General features: G+C 33.0%; 3 protein-coding genes across 3 annotated transcripts; 2 read left to right on the top strand and 1 right to left on the bottom strand.

Moving 5' to 3' along the window:
• Positions 1-4376: 4376 nt before the first annotated feature.
• On the top strand, positions 4377-4583 carry LOC133330729 (uncharacterized). The gene has a single exon (XM_061539137.1). It carries the CDS (start codon positions 4377-4379, stop codon positions 4581-4583), a length of 207 nt encoding a protein of 68 aa, XP_061395121.1.
• A 587-nt stretch (positions 4584-5170) lies between these two features.
• LOC133330728 (group XIIA secretory phospholipase A2-like) lies at positions 5171-10634 on the top strand. The gene is made up of 2 exons (XM_061539136.1): positions 5171-5417; positions 10216-10634. The coding sequence occupies exons 1-2, from the start codon at positions 5171-5173 to the stop codon at positions 10632-10634; spliced, it is 666 nt and encodes a 221-aa protein (XP_061395120.1).
• A 9054-nt stretch (positions 10635-19688) lies between these two features.
• LOC133330727 (uncharacterized) lies at positions 19689-20184 on the bottom strand. The gene is made up of 2 exons (XM_061539135.1): positions 19839-20184; positions 19689-19759 (listed from the first exon to the last, which is right to left on the bottom strand). The coding sequence occupies exons 1-2, from the start codon at positions 20182-20184 to the stop codon at positions 19689-19691; spliced, it is 417 nt and encodes a 138-aa protein (XP_061395119.1).
• Between the last annotated feature and the right edge of the window lie 395 nt (positions 20185-20579).

Genomic DNA, 20579 nt, shown 5'->3' with positions numbered 1-20579 from the left:
TTTCTACAATTTCGGTTCTCAATTTTGTGCCTCAATACAACTTTTTGGACAGCAGATCGAATAATATTGAGTACTTCCGCTGAGATTTTCCTAGTTCAGCATGGTGAAAAAATAATTTTCTCTCGGCAATCGTTGTGTGGCATCCCATGGTCTCAAAAAAGCAAACTCACGCGGAAAGTGGGAAAAAATCGTATGCAACATTTAACTTTATATTCCATTATAAGATCGTCTTTTAATCTTTAAAAAGTTGTAAATAATACCGGATTTGGTTCAAAGAAACGGATTTGGTTCAAAGAAACATGGGGTATAAAACCAATATTTCGATGAGGCATATTTTTGCAGTAGCAAAATCGTTAGCCATAAGGCTGTGTGTATAAAAATCTTAGGAGCCGCTCTTGTGTGTATATAAATTGGTGTAGGGTATCATATGGTATTTTTTCTTTCTTATATGAAACAATACGATTTCTTGAAGTTTTTCAAAAATCGTAAGATTATTATTCTCATAACAACCTTTTAAACGCGTCAAGTTCTCATGATATGTACAGCGCAATGTATGTGAATACACACCATTTCACGATTAATTAGCCGTTTTTCCTATGGTATGAAAATACGTGTGTGTGAACTTATTTAGTACGGGGCACATAATTATAAATTGTGACCATCTCTTCCAACACTACTATTATATTCTTTAGTCTATGCAGTATATTATATCGTACACGTTATATTCATTTTTCTCTTATTTTTGCTGTCACTAACAAATGTCCTCAAGGGACAACAACTCTTCAGCTATTTTCAGTATATTTTCTCAGTTTACAGTTTCTTCGTGTTAACACTGACCTTTAAGACATTTTTTAGTGTTAAAAGATGGATATGTGTGCATAAACATTGACCGTAATAGTAAATAAGACATAGATATTAAATCATAAATCTTTAAATTTTAGTTAAACAATCATTTTATATTGAAAGAAAATTCACGTCTTCAAATTGTTATTCTAAGATTACTGTTTTGTATTTTGTTAACGCAAAATACACTTCATTTTCAACAAGAGAAGGGACTATTAATGGAATTAGAAGTACATAATAATTATATACAGTTTCTACATTATTTATTAAAAATAATGAAATGATATAAAAATAGCAATCCTTCGAATGCAAGTGGGTGGTAATATATTGGACTGGACATTGACTATCCTCTTATAATCGCCCTGCTCAAGTTCTTCGAAAATGTTGCTGAAAGTCAACGGCAAACTTCTGTTCTACATTGAAAACTGGCAAAATAATAGTAGGCTATTTTGCCGTCTACCTTTTAAAAGACAGCAAACTTAGCGAGGGGAATACATCTCTATTCATACATTCTAATTACCTAAATTTTATTGTGGACATAACTTTTAATCGTTTTCTACCAAAATAATTTATTTCAATTAAACGAAAACATACATTAACATTTTTGTTCCATCATAAATATTAAAAAAAATGAAAGGATTTATTTTTTCTTTAAAATACGTCAAACTTTCTGCTTTAAATGCAACTTCCGAATTATTACACAAAAAATCACAAAAACATATTTTCCTAATTATTCTTTACGTTTTTGGCGTTCTTTTAAAAGCCAAGTGAGTTAACACTATATTCACTGATGTTGATTATACGTGAAGGTGTGAAGACAACTTTTCTAATTCAACAAAAATAAAATATTAATTATCAGATATTGATAGAAAACGTTTCATACCTATAAACTTTATTTCTATAAACCCAGCCTTACGGCTAAAATATCTGTCTGGCTGGATGCTGCGCACGATATCTCTTGAAAGAAATTATGGATTCAATACAAATTTGAATATCGTTATATTTCTTCCTTACCTAACTAAAGTTCGAAGATGATGAATGTCAGACCACTCCTTTGGGAACCTCCCCTATTTTGCTGAAAAAATAAATTTCCACTTAATAATAAATAACATCTACTTTGATCCCAACTTTTCAAATCCTAATATTTGACATATTACAGCTACAGTGGTGGTTACGTAATTGAAACACTAATTGTGGTAAAAAGGTTTTGATCAGCCCTTGATTCATTGGAAATATTTATATTTTTTTTAATTCAGAACACTTAGATATACAGCATTTAAGAGATTTAGTGTGAAAATAGAAAATTGGCAACAATTTGTACAGTACACTTAACATTCGGAAAATCGCCCTTAATATAGAAAATAAAGGCCCGAATCGGTTCAGATCTAGATATAGCTCCCATATATATTTTCGCCCGGTTTAATGTATTTGAACGAAAATTGAATGAACGAAATTTGACATAGCGTACTGAATTGAGTGTAGAATGATGTGTGTAAAATTTCTTGAAAATCGGTTGAGATTTAGATATAGCTACCATATATATATTTTCGTCCGATTTATGGTAAATGGTTCATCAAAGTCCCTATATGTGTTTCGACTTATTTAGATTATTCAGATTTATATATAGCTCTCATATAGAGTAACGTCGGGTAATGTGGACCACCATTTTCTTTTTTTCATATTGTGGGCGTAACAACGGTAAAAAATAAAAACAATTTGTTTTCACAACATAGTAGATTTGTTAGCTAAATGTATTCCAGGTCAAAGATTATATATATTTGTTTATAAAAATGTTGTTGCATTCTATTTCAAAAAACTGTAAACTGCGTATAAAAATAACTTGGCGGGTAATGTGGACCAGTATGTGTGGGTAATGAGGATCACTAAGTTAAAGGTAGGTTGTGGATTGGTTGTGATAAATTTCAATTTATTGCACTCTTGGGTAACAATGAATGCAAAAATATATGGGTTTATGTTTTGGAATAGCCGCCATATTAGGGTACCGCCCCATTTGCGGTATTTTGAAGGTCCTTGCTTCATTATCCAACCGAAACAGCTGTAATTTCGCATATCGAGTTTTCAGAGGATAGAATACCTCCTCGCATGTTAAATGCGCCCATGTTTCGAATTCGTCCTCATGCCGACATTGAATATTTTTATTTAAAAATAATTTTTGACTTCAAAAATGAATAAAAATTAAAAATCAGTATGTATATACCCGGTAAATTAGGTAAATAGCCGGTAAATCGGGTAAATACCCATTTGTGGGTATTTAGTTGGGTATTTACTATATTGAATAGGTAATAAAAGATCTTACACCCTATCTCCGGGTTTCTGCTATCAAATCGATTTAGAATGGATAGTTTTACGATAATTTAAAGACGTGGGTAAATACTTGGGTAAATACCCGAGTTTTTACCCAAAAATTGGGTATAAACTCATTAACTGCGTAACCACTTGACATAGGCGGCCAAAATTTTGCAAACGTGTTTTTAATGTCAAAGCACTATGTCAAGTGGTTCAGCGGTACCCTTAAATTGGCGCTATTCCAAAACATAAACCCATATATTTTTGCATTCATTGTTACCCAAGAGTGTAATAAATTGAAATTTATCACAACCAAACACTGACTACCTTTAACATACAGATCCTCATTACCCACACATACTGGTCCACATTACCCGCCAAGTTATTTTTATTCGCAGTTTAGAGTTTTTTGAAATATAATGCAATAACATTTTTATAGGCAAATATATATATATAATGTTTGACCTGGAATATATTTAGCCAACAAATCTACTATGTTGTGAAAACAATTTGTTTTTTATTTTTTACCGTTGTTACGTCCACAATATCGAAAAAAAAAATGGTGGACCACATTACCCGAAGTTACTCTATCAAATGTGCTATAAATCGATGTACATAAATTTTTCTCATTGTACGTAAGCGACTCTAAATCCGAATAAACTGAAGTTTAGCATGTGCATTAATTGATGTTATTCGTTTGTTATATAGATATAGGTCACATATTTAAATTTGTTCAATTTCCCTCGAAGGAACATTGACATGAAAATATTGGGATGATATGTGAAGGGTGAAGGGTGACATATAGACGGCCCAGCCCGACTTTACTACTTTCCTTACTGGTTTTAATTGTATTTGGTAGATGAATTACATATTAATTTCTTTAAAAAGACTACCTTACATAATTACACCATGAATTGTCCAATAGATATAGCATTAATATTTTTAAATCAAATCTAACGTTAAATTAAATTATATGTATGCTATTTGAAAATAACAGAAATATTTTTGGTTTGTAGCTTTTCACACAAAAGCTTAGTGGTGGAAATAAACGTCTGCTGGTGAATAATATCTGCAACAGCTGTTCAAAGGTGCTACAAACAACAAACACACCGAATTAGTCAAATATCGTCTTCTGCCGCCCCATGCAACGAAAATAAAAATAGTCGCAAAAGATAAGTGAAGAAGATAAACACAACTCAACTTGTTACAAGATAAAAAACACCGGAATGAATTTTTCGTACATGAAAATAGCAATTTATGTATTAACATTTATTACGTACGCATATTCCGGTTACGGCTCCAGCACAATTGCCCACTTAAGAGATGCTATTATTGCCGCAGAGGCCATATTTGGAGATGGACCACATTACCCGAAGTTACTCTATCAAATGTGCTATAAATCGATGTACATAAATTTTTCTCATTGTACGTAAGCGACTCTAAATCCGAATAAACTGAAGTTTAGCATGTGCATTAATTGATGTTATTCGTTTGTTATATAGATATAGGTCACATATTTAAATTTGTTCAATTTCCCTCGAAGGAACATTGACATGAAAATATTGGGATGATATGTGAAGGGTGAAGGGTGACATATAGACGGCCCAGCCCGACTTTACTACTTTCCTTACTGGTTTTAATTGTATTTGGTAGATGAATTACATATTAATTTCTTTAAAAAGACTACCTTACATAATTACACCATGAATTGTCAAATAGATATAGCATTAATATTTTTAAATCAAATCTAACGTTAAATTAAATTATATGTATGCTATTTGAAAATAACAGAAATATTTTTGGTTTGTAGCTTTTCACACAAAAGCTTAGTGGTGGAAATAAACGTCTGCTGGTGAATAATATCTGCAACAGCTGTTCAAAGGTGCTACAAACAACAAACACACCGAATTAGTCAAATATCGTCTTCTGCCGCCCCATGCAACGAAAATAAAAATAGTCGCAAAAGATAAGTGAAGAAGATAAACACAACTCAACTTGTTACAAGATAAAAAACACCGGAATGAATTTTTCGTACATGAAAATAGCAATTTATGTATTAACATTTATTACGTACGCATATTCCGGTTACGGCTCCAGCACAATTGCCCACTTAAGAGATGCTATTATTGCCGCAGAGGCCATATTTGGAGATGTGTTCTCGAACTTCATTACCCTCAGTAAAAAGTTCCGCACCGTCCATGAGGTGTTTGATGCTGCTGTAGAGGAAACGTGTGTATTTAAATGTCCAGTGGAGGAAGGAGCGCCGGGTATGTATTTCTAAACATCAAAATTAATGACGTTGTTGCTTTTAATTACGTAAATATTATTAAAAATCATGAAATCTCTCAGCGTAATGAATTTTTGTGAGCTGTCATAAATCGTTTGTGCCCTGCCGTTTGTTTATTTTAAGCAACATCGCTCATCATTTGAGGGACGTCCGACCGACCATACTAGAGACTCTCATCATCATGTACGTCATTTGTTTACATTTCCCATGATGCTATTGTTGTTTCTTTTTAATCTAACAGAAATATTCACATCCACCATTTTCATATCAGCTGTTTATGTTAACGCACTATTCTAGTTTTAGAACAAAATAATTCCAGCAAAAGCTTTTCACATTTGCTACTAAAATGTAAACCGAACAATGTTAGCACGTTGTACCAAATACAAATCATGAGTGTACACATCCTGTGGTACGTTACTTTAATGACGAAACAGCTGACGTGGTTGAATAGTCAAAGCGAACGTGTTCCAATAAGATTTTTTTTAAAGCAAAAGCTTATATTCAATGTGGTATAGAAAATATATAATAGATGTCGCTATTAGAAATATGTAACAAACAAAATGATGTATTGAAAAGGGATAATGTGCCAGTTTCGGAAAATGGAATATAGGGGCGCTAATTTACAAATATTTTATGAGCAGTATTTGTGGTATTTTAACATACATATTTATAAACTAAAATCTCGCTAATCTGGATAGTAATCTCGCTAATAGATCCCAATCCGGATCTACAATAAATTATCCGGATTATCAATGTTTTGATGTAAATTTACATTATTTTAGTGATAACTGAAATTGTTAAATTATTCATTGCTAAAATATGAGCTTTAAATATAATGAACATTTTCACCAAATAATGAGCATAACAAAATAATGTATGTCCTGATTTAGTTTTTGCAAAATAGTCAGGCTTTATCCCAGTTTGTTGATTTTATAAAAAAAAAAACACTACTGAAGTTGTAGACGAGGCACGGTCATACTGTTTGGTTTATTGCTTTAACTAGCAATACCAACAACAACGTTATGTGCATTCGTCACAAAGTGACGACACATAGCAGTGGGAAATGTATTGTAGTTGTCTGTAAATGCCTTGTTGACCACGAAGTCAGGCGCCAACGAAACGAACTTCTCATTAGGGTCGTATCGCTGGTAACGTAAGAACTTCGAATTGTCACAAGAGACATTTGGGTTTGAAAGGTTTTTTGTAAAGAAGCTATTAATAGCTTCTGGGGAGAATATCCCAACAAAAAAACTAAGGGAACTGATGAGGATCAGTGGCGAGATCCGAAACTATAGTCTTCCCTGCCTTACCCCTCGGCGGACAATGCCATACATTCCCCAACAAAAAACTAAGGGAACTGATGAGGATCAGTGGCGTGATCCGAAACTATAGTCTTCCCTGCCTTACCCCTCGGCAAACAATGCCATACATTCCCCACTAATAAATAGTTGTTTTTTTATAAAAACAACAAACTGGGATTCAGCCTGACTATTTTGCAAAAACAAAATACAAAATGGTATCCCAAATAAACCGCCAACACTACTGATTTTTTTTACATTTTGTGATAATGTTCTGGATTGGTATTTCAAATTACTGACACTACAAACAAAATACACAAAACGAATTGCCAGAAAATTGTCGGTACGGGCAATTTTTTTCAATTTCTATTCCCCTTGCCCCTCTCTCCAGCAAACAAAGACTTGCTGCAAGTAAACTCGCCCAATCTAAATTGAGACTATCATCCGGATTATCGGATAATACGAATTAGCGAGGTCCGGACTATCGATATTTGACTGTATTAAGACGAGTATACTCGTCCTTGACAGCGAGTGGGTTAATCCATTATGCAGATAAAAATAAAACACGAAAAAACGTCGTAACAACGTTACCTAAAATCCGACGGGGCGTACAAAAATATTCAATTTCCCCGCTTTTGCAAAATGTTGTTTACGGCCGTATTACCCAAATACGTCGAATTCGTATCTTCAAGCAAATAATACAAACCGCAAAACAAAATTGAAAATTAATTAAATTAATCCACGTATTTTTAGTTCCCATTCGAAATTTCAAATTTTCAGAATATTTTGTTTTTGTTTTCACCGAAGGAAAAAAAATTAAAAATACGTTCTGTCAAAGTTGAAATTGTTCAACTTGAAATTTTGTACGTTCGACGTATTTCGGTAACATTCATATAAATACATGTGTTCTACTTTTGTGGTGAAAAACGTCGAACGAGCTAGTTGAATTTTAGGTAAGGCTGTAAAGTTCGAAGGATTATATTTTCATTTCAAATTTGAATGTTGTCAAAAATAAAATTATGAAAATATAGGATTCAAATGTCTGCATGGGACTACCTTGTATAATTATGCCATGGGTTGTTGTAAAAACAATTTTCAAAATTTCAGACACTCAATTTGAAACACTGGGTCGGAACATAAGGGTCGTAACTTAATTCATGCGTATGCGTACGATTTTATTCACCTCAAAAGTTAAATACGTATATTTCAATGAATGTTACCCAAATACGCATTGCGTATAAAAATATACAGACTGTTTTTCTATTTCGAACGAAAATCAATGCGAAAGAAAGTAACTCACTCACTTTCGTTTAAAAAAGCGTTCATGTATTTCGAAAGCTATCGTTCGTTTGCCGTTACGTACACCATGCGAGAAACTGCTAAGTTAAATGTAAAGTTTTACAACAATGTTTAATAAATGAGAGTCAAATGGGAAATGAGAACAAACTTCACAAAAACAATCACATATTTGAACAAAAAAAAAATTGTCAAATTAAATTTTTCAGTATTTGTACAATTTTATTTTCCATAAACATGAATGAAAAATCCAAGCGATACCTATAAAATATGTTCCAAAAATTTTTATTTTGTATGAAGATTGTCTTGTGTGAAAGTGTTTCAAAATTCGGTATATAGTTCGCGATTTTGAAATTCATTCGAAAGCTATAAAGCAAGTGAGTGAATTTGACATTCTTGTTCGCATGATGACAGCTTTTTCGTCATACATAAACCCAATTTGTAAAGAAAAAATATACGTTTACGTTTTCTTTCGAGTTGTTTATCGTTCGGCTTCTTTTGCCTGTAAAAAGTTTTTATATGAACCAAAATTGATTTTCATTTGCATAAACAGGCTGATAAAGTTGAAAATGTTCAACATTCAACATGGAATTTTTGTTTTTTGAAAATAGAATTTGAGTCATTGAAAATTTTGTATTTCTATAAATGTAAACATTTTTCGGTTAATGAAGAAAATGTTTTCATCCATTTTCGCCGTTTTCAATTAACACCCAAGTAAATAAGGCCCTTGCGTATTTGGGTAATACGGACGTTAAGCAAACCTAATAAAGGCGAGAAGGTGGGTATTTTAGTACGCAACGCACTGAATTTAGGTACGGGCCTAAAACATACCGAAAACCAGTAAGGAAAGTAGTAAAGTCAGACGGGGCCGACTATATGATACCCTTCACCACTTTGGGTATATTCAACAGATGAATCCTAACAGACGTCGCATTTTTAAAGGACCAGTAAAATGAAATTGGGTCCATAAACATGTCATTCTGCAACCAATACTAAATTTTTCATTTGGTCAGATATAGATGCTATATCTGAACCGATTTTCAGGATGCTTAACACTCCTCATTCTAGACCTAATTCATTACGTTGTGCCAAATTTCGTGCAAATCGAAAGACATATGGGACTTTTATGCACCATTTACATTAAATCGGACGAAAATATATATGGGAGCTATATCTAAATCTGAACCGATTTTTAGGAAACTTAACACACATAATTCTATACCTAATTTATTACGATGTACAAAATTTCGTGCAAATCGGAAGATATATATATATAAGATATATATATATATATATATATATAGCCCCATTTTCCCACCGATGTGACTGTTATTTAGTATAAAGGGTTCTTACATATAATGGCTGACATGCATATACTTTTTGACAAAGCCCCCTCACTAGGGTTTTGAAAAAGCCCGAATTTTCTTATTGATGAGGCTTTAATTTGCCATATCAGATACCTGCTGAATAAAAAATTCCTTTCCAGAAATTATTTAGATTCGAGCAATCTTTTAAAATACCCCTTTCACAAATATCCCGTTTAATTATACCTTTCACCACACTGTGGTACAGGGTATTATATCTTTGTGCATATGTTTGTAACAGGCAAAAGGAAACGAGATAGACCCATGGTTCCTTTTGGGAATATGCATAGAATCAATTTTTGAGTCGATTTATGCATGTCCGTCCATCCATGTATTTTTGTGAACAAAGTACAGGTCGCATTTATGATCCGATTTGGATGAAATTTGGCACAGGTCACTTATTTGGCCGAAGGAAGAACCATATTGAAATTGGGAAAAATCGATTCAGATTTAGATATAGCTACCATATATATTTTAGTCCTATTAAATGTAAATGGTGCACCAAAGTCTCTATATACCTTTCGATTTGTACGAAATTTGGCACAGAGTAATTAATTAGGTCTAAAATAAGGTGTGCTAAGTTTCCTGAAATCGGTTCTATATCTGACCAAATGAAAAATTTAGTATCGGTTGCAGAATGACATGTTTATGGATCCAATTTCATTTTACTGGTCCTTTAAAAATGCGACGCCTGTTAGGATTCATCTGTTGAATATACCCAAAGTGGTGAAGGGTATTATATAATCGGCACCGTCCGACTTTACTACTTTACTTACTGGTTTTGTATGCAATATACTATAGTATTTTTCTCTCATTTCAGAAATTCGACCAGTACAAAATAAGTTGTATACACCAACATCCGATGGTTGCGGTTCCCTGGGTCTTAGAATTAGCACAGAATATTTACCCGCCGCGGAAATGGAAACATGCTGCAATGCACACGACATATGTTACGACACCTGCAACAGCGACAAAGAATTGTGTGATCTAGACTTTAAACGTTGTCTGTATCGACATTGTGATACCTATGATAAATCACTTGCCGCAGATTTGATGATCAAAGGTTGTAAGGCGGCAGCGAAAATGTTATTCACTGGGACGATAACACTCGGTTGCAAATCCTATCTGGACTCCCAGAAACGTACCTGCTACTGTCCACCGCCGAAGGTACAGAAAGACGAAAAGTATTTCAAAGGAAAGAATAAAAAATATGGTTGGAAGAATTCAAACGAGTTTTAGTAACAATGACAAAAACCCAAAGACAACTTTAGTGTAGTATTTTTTTTTTCCAGATATATTCAGTTATGTGTTTTATGTTAAATGTATTATTGATTATTAACTGTGAATTGTTTTATTTAGAACTAAGTATGTTACATGCATTGATATCTGTATATTTGTACACAAATACATTAAATACGAATTTTTATAGCACATTCGAAATTGTTGTACTTGGAGATATTTATTATTAAAATTATATTAATCTAGCTTACCGGGTAAACGTTGTCTTGCCTTAGCAATATTTTTGGCGTATGATTTCGGCATTATAGATTTGTTTTTATACCCACATACATTTGCACATACATTGCTAATACTCCTAGCATATTTGGTATTTAAAATGTCAGGTTTTAAACAAAGTTGTTTCTAACATAGTACGTATTGAGCAGAAATTATCAATATTGGCCCAAGTATTCGGGTAGCCCTCATATAACGATATCCCTTTATATTCGGTATTTGGTTGCAATATTATATTTTGGATGATCAAAAAGTAAGAAATGATCCTAACAATATTCGCCCAACCTTCCAAAAACCCCCATATAACAGTGTTCCACATTATTCAATTCTTTGGGGGTTAGCCAGTTTCGCTGGCAATTTTTCCAAAAACGTCCACCATAGGGTATTGACATGAATAAGGACCATAATTGGATCTATAAAAACGATTTTTATACCCTTCACCACACTGTGGTACAGGGTGTTATGTCTTTGTGCATATGTTTGTAACATGCAAAAGGTAACGAGATAGACACATGATTCCTTTTGAGAATATGCATAGAATCACTTTCTAAGTCGATTTATTCAAGTCCGTCTGTCCATGTTAAAATTCCTAAAAATCGATTAAGATTTATATATAGCTCCCATACTTCCATCTGATTTAAATGGTGTACCAAAAACCCTAATATATCTTTCGATTTGCACGAAATTTGGCATAGCGGGTATAATGATGTGTGGTAAGTTTTGTGGAAATAGGTTCAGATTTAGATATAGCTCCTATATAATTTTTCTTTGATTTTATGTAAATTGTGCACTAAAGACCCAAAGTTTGTCCGATTGCCACTCAATTTTGTACAATGAACTGTAATTAATATAAATTAATCACTGACAAGTCTCGTTGAAATCGGTTCAGATTTAGATATAGGTGCCCCAAACTCCTCATGTTTATCAGATATTTATTCAAATAATCAACGGGTGTCCGTTGCTTAAAATTGATGTACATACTTTTGTCCCATTGTAAGAAGCAACACTATATCTGAACAAATGAAAAATGTAGTATAGGTTGCAGAATGACATGTTTATGGATCCAATTTCATTTTACTGGTTCACAAATGCGACGTCTGTTAGGATTCATCTGCTGAATATACTCAAAGTGGTGAAGGGTATCATATAGTCGGTCCCGTCCGACTTTACTACTTTTCTTACTGGTTTTAAACAAATGTTGTGAACCAAATATCACTCGACAAATAAATTTCAGCAAACGTAGACTGATATTGATAAGGGCAAAGTTATTTGAGGATACACCTATAAGAAACAAATTACACAGAAAAACTCATTGCGCCCCATAGAGCATGTAGATAAAGTGTGGTCAAAATCGTAGTAGATTTTGAGTTTAGCAACCACGAACATACGCGTAATATTTATATTTGTATAAAGATACTAATGAAAGCTATTTTCTTTCGATTCTAAAAATAGCATGGCAGTATGTTAAAATACATATAATGCTACATTTACTTCGAACAGCAAATAAATGACGGCGTTTGAAAACCCAATTTTACATGGCACACTATGCCGCGAGTTCATATTAACAGTGATCATATAAAGCAGGAGACCACCTACGATACATGACATTTTGTACAATTGCTTATTACTGGCTTAAAAAGCAAATTGGATAGATCGGAGCAAAATTTGGTATAACTCTCATACAACGGGCCTTGAAATTAACTTTATATAGGGGAGAGGGGGACAACGCTCATAAAATCTTGGTTTAAATTTTTTCTGACCCGCTACCACATTTTTGTATATGGCAATCTTGTTCTTTATCTGCGTAAACTACTTTGGCTAGCTTTGTCAGTTGTCGACAAATTGTACATGGGTGACCATGTTTTCGCAGTGTAATTGTAAACTTTTATTCTTTTGGTTGTAAGGGCGCAGAAAGAATTCTGTGAAAGTTTTCTTTCGTTAAACAAATTTTTTTCATTCCAATAATCATTTGAAACATAACATGTAATTTGTTTCATATATATTTATTAAAAAAAGTTATTATACATTTCCGTAAAATGCCACGGGTGTGGCACCTTTGAACATGCCCATTAAATTCGAGTAAAAAGCGGAGTTTTTAACTTTAATTTTGGCTTCGATTTCTCAAAATTTCACATGGGATAATAATACTACGAAATTAACTGTATTTTTCACCATATTAATTTTTGTATTTATATCATTTTATGTTTTAATAAATTTTGATCTGATTTTTTTAAATTTCTAAAATTTTTGTATATATATTTTTAATAAATAAATGCATTTCTAATATGTTTGAATAAAATAAATTTATATTTTAACATAAACACTGTAAAAAACCAAGGCGTTCAAAAATGTCAAGCCTTGTTCAAAGCTGCCCCCTGCAGTGTTCGCAAAAAAACGGTACACTATCGTAGTGTACCGTACCAGGAACACAAACACTAAAAAATTTTTAGCGTTAGTGTTCCGGTACACAAACATTAAAAAAATATTTTAGTGTTACTGTTCCGGAGCACAACGAAATTCGTAGTGTACCGCTGTCGGAGCACTAAAAATCGTAGTGTACCGCCGTCGGAGCACTAAAAATCGTAGTGTACCGCGGTCGGAACACTAAAAAGTCGTAGCGTACCGCGGTCGGAACACCAAAAAGTCGTAGCGTACCACTTGCCGGAACATTAAAAATCGTAGTGTTCCACTGGCCGGAACACTAAAAATCGTAGTGTTCCATTTGGCGGAACACTAAAAATCGTAGTGTTCCATTTGGCGGAACACAAAAAGAAGTATTTATTTTATTTTACTTTTTGTATGAAAAAAAATATATATATATTTTTCTTGTTTTTCAATAGATTTAATAAATATAAAACTTTTTAAATTTGTATTTGTTTATATTTTATTAAAAATTAGTAATATTTTATTAGCATCATCAGTTTATCATAATAAATAGTTTATTACTAAAAAAGGTCGTATAGTGAAAATTCATGCCAACTCGCAACTGAAAATTGGATTGCATTTTGGCTGATAATAGATTGCGCTGAGCGGAAAAATGTGTTTCATAAGACTACCTGTGCAAAAATCATAAAAAGGAAGAATATTCCAATAATGGATATGTATATGAAATTCGTTTTTGGTACGTTTGGTGGTATTTATCCCAAAATCATAAAAATATGTTTTTCATATCCGCGTAATTTGTACACTTCTTTTAATGAATAACCAGGTAATAATTATGTTGATTGTGTGACAATTTGAATATTTCTGCTAAAATGTCCTAAAAGTATGAATCATAGGTGGATGCAGTTATAATTGTTTTAAGAAATATTTTTTTCGTACTAACATTTTACAAGGCGATCTCCCAATATTATGGGAAAAATCATTTTCGTTTTGTAAATTAATGAAAATTTTATCCAAAGCTGTATAATTTTGTCACAAAAGCTGGCCAAAATACCTATTTCAAATGGACATTTTCACCTTTTGTAATTGCAAATAAAGTTATATTCAGTTTCATTTTTTTTATTATTTTACCGTCGTGTATGGTACACTACAGTTCAAGTAAGTGGAACGCTACGATTTGTATTGTTCCGACCAGTGAAACACTACGATTTTTGGTGTACCACTGCCTGAACACTACGATTTTTAGTGTTCCGGCAAGTGGAACACAACGATTTTTAATGTACCGCAGTCGGTACACTACGATTTTTAGTGTACCACTGCCGGTACACTACGATTTTTAGTGTACCACTGCCGGTACACTACGATTTTTAGTGTACCACTGCCGGTACACTACGATTTTTTAGTGTACCGCAACAGGTACGCTAAGATTTTCGTTGTGCTCCGGAACAGTAACGCTAAAAATATTTTTAGTGTTTGTGTACCGGTACAGTACGTTATTTTAGTGTACCTATCCACCTTGGTACGGTACAGAACACTATGGAAGGGTACCATAATGTTTATTTTCGAACGCGGCCCCCTGGGGGCAGTTTTGAACACTTTGACTTCCTCAAAACAGCAATAAAATATTTATATCAAACTTAAAGTATGTCATATGTATATTCATTGTAAAGGTTACATATGTACCTATTATTTAAAATTTATAAGAAACAAAAAATTATAAAATAAAAAAAATTATGGGGCTTGAAAGAAAAAAGTGTTCAAAGGTGCCCCTCTCCCCTACAATAAAATCTATCTATCTATATATAAAAATGAATTGCTGTTCGTTAGTCTCGCTAAAACTCGAGAACGGTTGAACGGATTTTTCTTATCGTAGTCTTGAAATGTTCGTGGAGCTCCAGGAAAAGTTTAAAGATTTGAAAATCGCGAAAAATTTGCAAAAAAATATTATGAAGCCTATTTGCATTTTCATTGCCCTGCGACGTAGTTGTTTTTTTGAAATATTTTGTTCGAAAATTGGCCGCGTATCATTTGTCAAATATTGAACATATTCAAAATATTATTTTTTAAGCTTTGAAATTTTGAACATACAATGCTATTACTGCAAGGATTTTTGGTATTGAAAATGGGATATATCGGTAAACCAGTACAATACACATGTATAATAGGCATGTGAAGGATATACCAAAACCTTCGTAAAAAAAATATATATATATTATATTATAGGGACTCATGTCAAGTTCCCATATGAAATGGGGACATCTACTAAAAAACGTCGTTAAGTTAGACCGGGCAAAACTTTTATACCAGTAGTCATTTGGGTCTTGGGTAGCACAATATGGAGGCTATCCTAAAAAATAATCTGATATTGATAACATTTGGTAATGAGAATTGTTACCCAATGAGGGATATTTAAAAAAGTGAACCAATACTCATCATTTTTGATAGAAAGGTTTGTTATCATATAATATTAAATTATAGCCGAATTACCAAACACCCCAAAATACGAATATATAATAGGGATTACAGTTATACTGAGGCTATCATAAAAAGTGGGTCGATTCGGCCTTTTTTGTAGTGAAATTTGCTAAAGATTCGCTATAAATCGAAACCCAAAAAATACCAAATAACAGCCAATTTGATTGAAAACGCGCCCAACATCCCCCGATATATCCAATTTTCATTACCAAACTTTCAATCAAATTGCTATCTTAAATATTGCGATCACTGATGTAATTTCGAGGTCTCCAGTGTTGCAAAAGACAATTTCCACATAACATTTGGCTACCGTTATGTGGAATAAACGTATTGGGAAATAATCTAATGAAATCCGAATCCTAAACGACGACAATTCCGGCTATTCATGCCTATTTAAATGTATTTGCCATGAATTCAATTATTACAAAAATTATATCCACCGACATTTTAATGGTCAATTGCACTGCTATAACTCAAGAATAAAAATCGTAAAAAATCTACACCAAAAATGTTCATAGATATTTGTTACACTGAAAAATTGTTTATACAAGTATGAATAAAAATTGAAAAATAAATCTAAAATACCGAAAATTATTGCTAAGGCAATACAACGTTTGCCGGGACCGCTAGTCGTTATATACATTTAAATTCTCTATAGTTGTTATTTATTACATACATTACTGATTATTGCATACATTACAGATTTGACATTCATTAGATTTTCAGAACACACATCAGGAATATATAAAATTCTATCTTCCCAAATGTACGATTTAGTATCATCCATGTTCAAATGTAACCATGCAAAGGAAATATTATAAAACCAATAATACCATATCTCCGCTTTATATAGCATTTAATAACGTGATCACTAGACCTCGGATTTTGCATATTTTTATGATTTATCCGATTGGACTCAAATTTTGTATATAGGCGTTTCATGCCCCAATTGATCGATATTTGGAGTCGTGATAAAAATATGCAAAATAATATTTTTTGCATATATTTTGCATATTTATTGCATATCGACCTAGCATACCGTGCATATTTTTTCATATATTTTGCATATTTATTGCATATTGACCTAGCATACCGTGCATATTTTGCATATTTTTGGCTATATTTTGCATATTTATTGCATATCGACCTAGCATACCGTGCATATTCTGCTTATTTTTGCATATCTTTTGCTATTTATCGCATATCGACCTAGCATACCGTGCATATTTTTGCATATTTTTTGCATAGATATCAGAATTTCGATATATTCATTATTAAAAAATATGCAAAATCCGAGGTCTAGTAATCACCAAAAAACGTTCATAACTTTTAGGGCCGCAAGACTCCGTAGATGAATTTTTTACACCAGAAATACACAGGTGTCCCAACTCAAATAAAATAAATTAGGGCGATACTTTTTTCCACCCTAATAGTTTCAAATTTGTTTTAAAAATTAGGTTAACTGCATATAGCTATACAGGTGTGGACAACTGTAAACACAGTATGATCTCTATAAGCGATAAACTCAGTAACAAAATTTATAATTATATGCTTGATCACTCTATGATACAGGATATCATGTTTTTGTGCATATGTTTGTAACAAGCAAAATAAAACGAGATAGATCCATGGAATCGTTTTCTGTTTGTCCATCTAAAATTTAGACAAAGAACAGTACGCATTTATTATCTGAATTCGATGAAGTTTGGCACAGCCCACTTATTTGACCCAATGATGAACTCTATTGAATTTGGAGAAAATCGGTTCAGAGTTAGATATAGCTCTCATTTATAACTTTGTCCTATTCTACAATAGCTTACCCAAGTCACAATTTTTGTACGATTGAAACACAATTTTGCACAGCGCGCTGAATTGAGCATAGGTTGATGTATGTGATGTATAAATCGGTTCAGATTTAAATATAGCTTCCATATATATTTTTGTCGGATTTTAGGTAAATGATGCAATAAACTCTCCACGTTTAAAACAGACTGCTTCATGCCGACCAATTTCGATAATTTCCCCGATTTTATCGACATTTTCGACGACCGGCCAACCTGTGCGAGGGGCGTCTCGAGGGGCATCAAAAATTCCTGAAGGGAATCTACAAAACCAAAATTGCACATACTCGTATCGGAACCATAAACACCATTCACAATTTTAGCCGCTTGGGTTGCATTTTCGTCTTTGTCAAAGAAAAACTGTAAAATGTACCGAATTTTCTCTTTGTTCTCTTCCATTTTTAACACCCTGTAACTCCCATCTGAATGCACCAAACAAAAAACAGCTAAACAATTTTTTTGCGGCGAAATGTCACCCTTCCAACGAGCATAAATCTGAAATTGTTTGATCGATACTTTACGAGAAATCTATGAGTAAGCCATCTGCCGACCTAATATATATTCGTCCGATCGTGCGAATTGTGCACCGAAGAGACTATCTTTGTGATACAACTCCCATATATTTTCGTCCGATTTTATGTAAATAATGAACCGAAGAGAATTTGGTCTTCGATATACACGAAATTTGTTCAGCGTATTGAACTGCGTATTAACTGTGTTAAGTTTTGCTAAAATCGGTTCAGAATAACATGTATTAAATTTTGTAAAATATGTTCAGATGTAGATATAACCCTTGTATATCTTCGTTTGAGTTCAAGCAAATTGTACTCTGATCGAGAGCGCACTGTGCTACAGAATACAAAATAGTGTATGTAACTTTTTCTTAAATCGGTCCAGATTTACATTCTGCTTCATTGCATACAATGGTCCAAGTCTGTTCAATTTTCACAAATTTCAGAATGATATGTGTTAATTTCGTCCGATTCCATTCTATTCTATCAGCATATTGCACATACGAGCATCTCTTGTATGTACCCAAAGTGGTGTAGGGTATCATATTGTCGGTCGGAAGGAAACTAATACCTGGAAAATTAACTCATGTAAAATGTACTTTGTATTCATACCAAAACGGTGTGTTATTCCAAATAATGCACCTTCTAATTTATTAATCCTTATGTTTATATCGATGAAAAAGGTTATTTAAAAATATTGAATGAGGGATTGCAAAAATTAATTTATTATTATTTAATTCAACCTATAATAACTTAATAATGTACCTTTTCGAAAAAAATCAAATTGTATTACAACTTTCTTCTAGAAGAAAATGCTCTTTTGGGAAGGAATCATGACGTTTCATCGTTACATTGTCGCCTCTAGATGTCCTATAATGGCATAATTATACAAGGAGGACTAATTTAACATAGTATTCCCATTTGATCATAACTTTGCATTTGACAACATGTAGCTTTCAAAACTAAAATGTGAAAATATCCATTCGAAATATACGCACAACACGTGTTCAGTGGCCATAATTGCAAAAATATTATTATTGTTGAAATATTTTGAAGTCCCCACACCCATATATCTGAGTCTTAAAAAAAATTTAAATATTTATTACATTGAATTTGTTATTGTCCACATTTGAATTGACCACTAAGTGCAAATGGTATCCCAAATAACCCGCCAACACTATTGAAGTTGAGACGCAGGCACGGTCAATATATTTCGTTTATTGCTGTAACTAGCAATGCCGACGTCGTTATGTGCATTCGTCGCAAAGCGTCAGAAAATTCATTGTTAACCACTAAGTAAGGTAAGCTGACATTTGAATAGCATCTGAGGAAATACTGCTAACAAAACACTAAGGGAATTGATGAATTCCGAAACTATAGTTTCCTGCCTTATGCCTGTCTATTTGGCAATAACAAAATAAAAATAATTTTGATAAAAATTACTTTTTTCCAATAACTTTATTTCAAACTAATGGACTTAAACTAAGTTTAACATAATGAATAATGAAGATAATTATATATGTGAATGATTAGACCACTACTAACAGCAGCAATGCAGAAAATAATTTATTTTATCCGAAGTACCCCCCAATTGAAGATGCAGTTGAAGAGGCATAGTTCACAACATTTGAGTAAAATGTTCCTAAAAGAAATAACAAGTCCAAAACACTATGTTATACGAATATAATAATTGGATAATAAAAAAATTACGTGAAACCTACTCATTGTGTTCCCATAATAGGGATATGCTCCGCCATAATATGGATAACTTCCACCCCCTCCACAACTACAACAGACGCTGGTGAAGCATGGATAACCGTTACCGTATATGGGATATTGTGGATAGTAGCACGGTCTAGGGTATCCACCACATCCGCCACCGGGCATACCTCCTCCACCACCAGGCATTCCACCTCCACCACCGGGCATACCGCCTACGCCGTAATTGGGATAGTATGGATAATAGCCCATGCCACCCATACCGCCACCATATTGCGCTTTAACTTCATTGGCAAAAACAAATGCTGTACACACAATAAAAACTTTTAACTTTGGAATGATGATCATGTTTTGGTTGGATTTTGTTTTTGCTGTTCTAAATCCGCTGGTAAATCTAAACTTGTACTGAAAAACGTTGAAACCGCTCTTTTTATATCGATATTCCGTCATTTTCATTGTCATGATCATTGACTTTCATTCAATGTCAATGGTCAATGTATTGTGGAATTCTGGATACTATTAGTTCGATAAGAATCTGTTGTTTACCAATATGAAATTGATTTGAATAGTTGGTATAACCGTATAACATAAAACAGTAACAAGCAAAAGTGAATATCTTCTATTGGTACAATGTTGTTTGTTAAATACGTATAATCGAAAGATGACGATCCCTTGACGCTCTACGCAACTATACATGTAGCGCTTAAAATTTTCGGGTATATTAGTGCAATCGAAATCCGTTA

Source organism: Musca vetustissima, unplaced genomic scaffold, assembly GCF_032173495.1.
Source record: "Musca vetustissima isolate MV318-11 ecotype Yass unplaced genomic scaffold, APGP_CSIRO_Mvet_v1 utg176812, whole genome shotgun sequence".
Lineage (NCBI taxonomy): Eukaryota > Metazoa > Arthropoda > Insecta > Diptera > Muscidae > Musca > Musca vetustissima.
The sequence above is the reverse complement of the archived record's forward strand: the minus strand, read 5'-3'. Positions and strand labels throughout refer to the sequence as shown.

What these genes read in the sequence shown, in the direction of transcription:
- LOC133330729 (XM_061539137.1), top strand. Translation starts at nt 4,377, where the DNA reads ATGAATTTTTCGTACATGAAAATAGCAATTTATGTATTAACATTTATT.
- LOC133330728 (XM_061539136.1), top strand. Translation starts at nt 5,171, where the DNA reads ATGAATTTTTCGTACATGAAAATAGCAATTTATGTATTAACATTTATT. An exon ending in AGTGGAGGAAGGAGCGCCGG is followed by an intron (nt 5,418 to 10,215) that starts GTATGTATTTCT and finishes CTCTCATTTCAG; the next exon opens with AAATTCGACCAGTACAAAAT.
- LOC133330727 (XM_061539135.1), bottom strand. Translation starts at nt 20,184, where the DNA reads ATGATCATCATTCCAAAGTTAAAAGTTTTTATTGTGTGTACAGCATTT. An exon ending in CTATTATGGGAACACAATGA is followed by an intron (nt 19,760 to 19,838) that starts GTAGGTTTCACG and finishes TATTTCTTTTAG; the next exon opens with GAACATTTTACTCAAATGTT.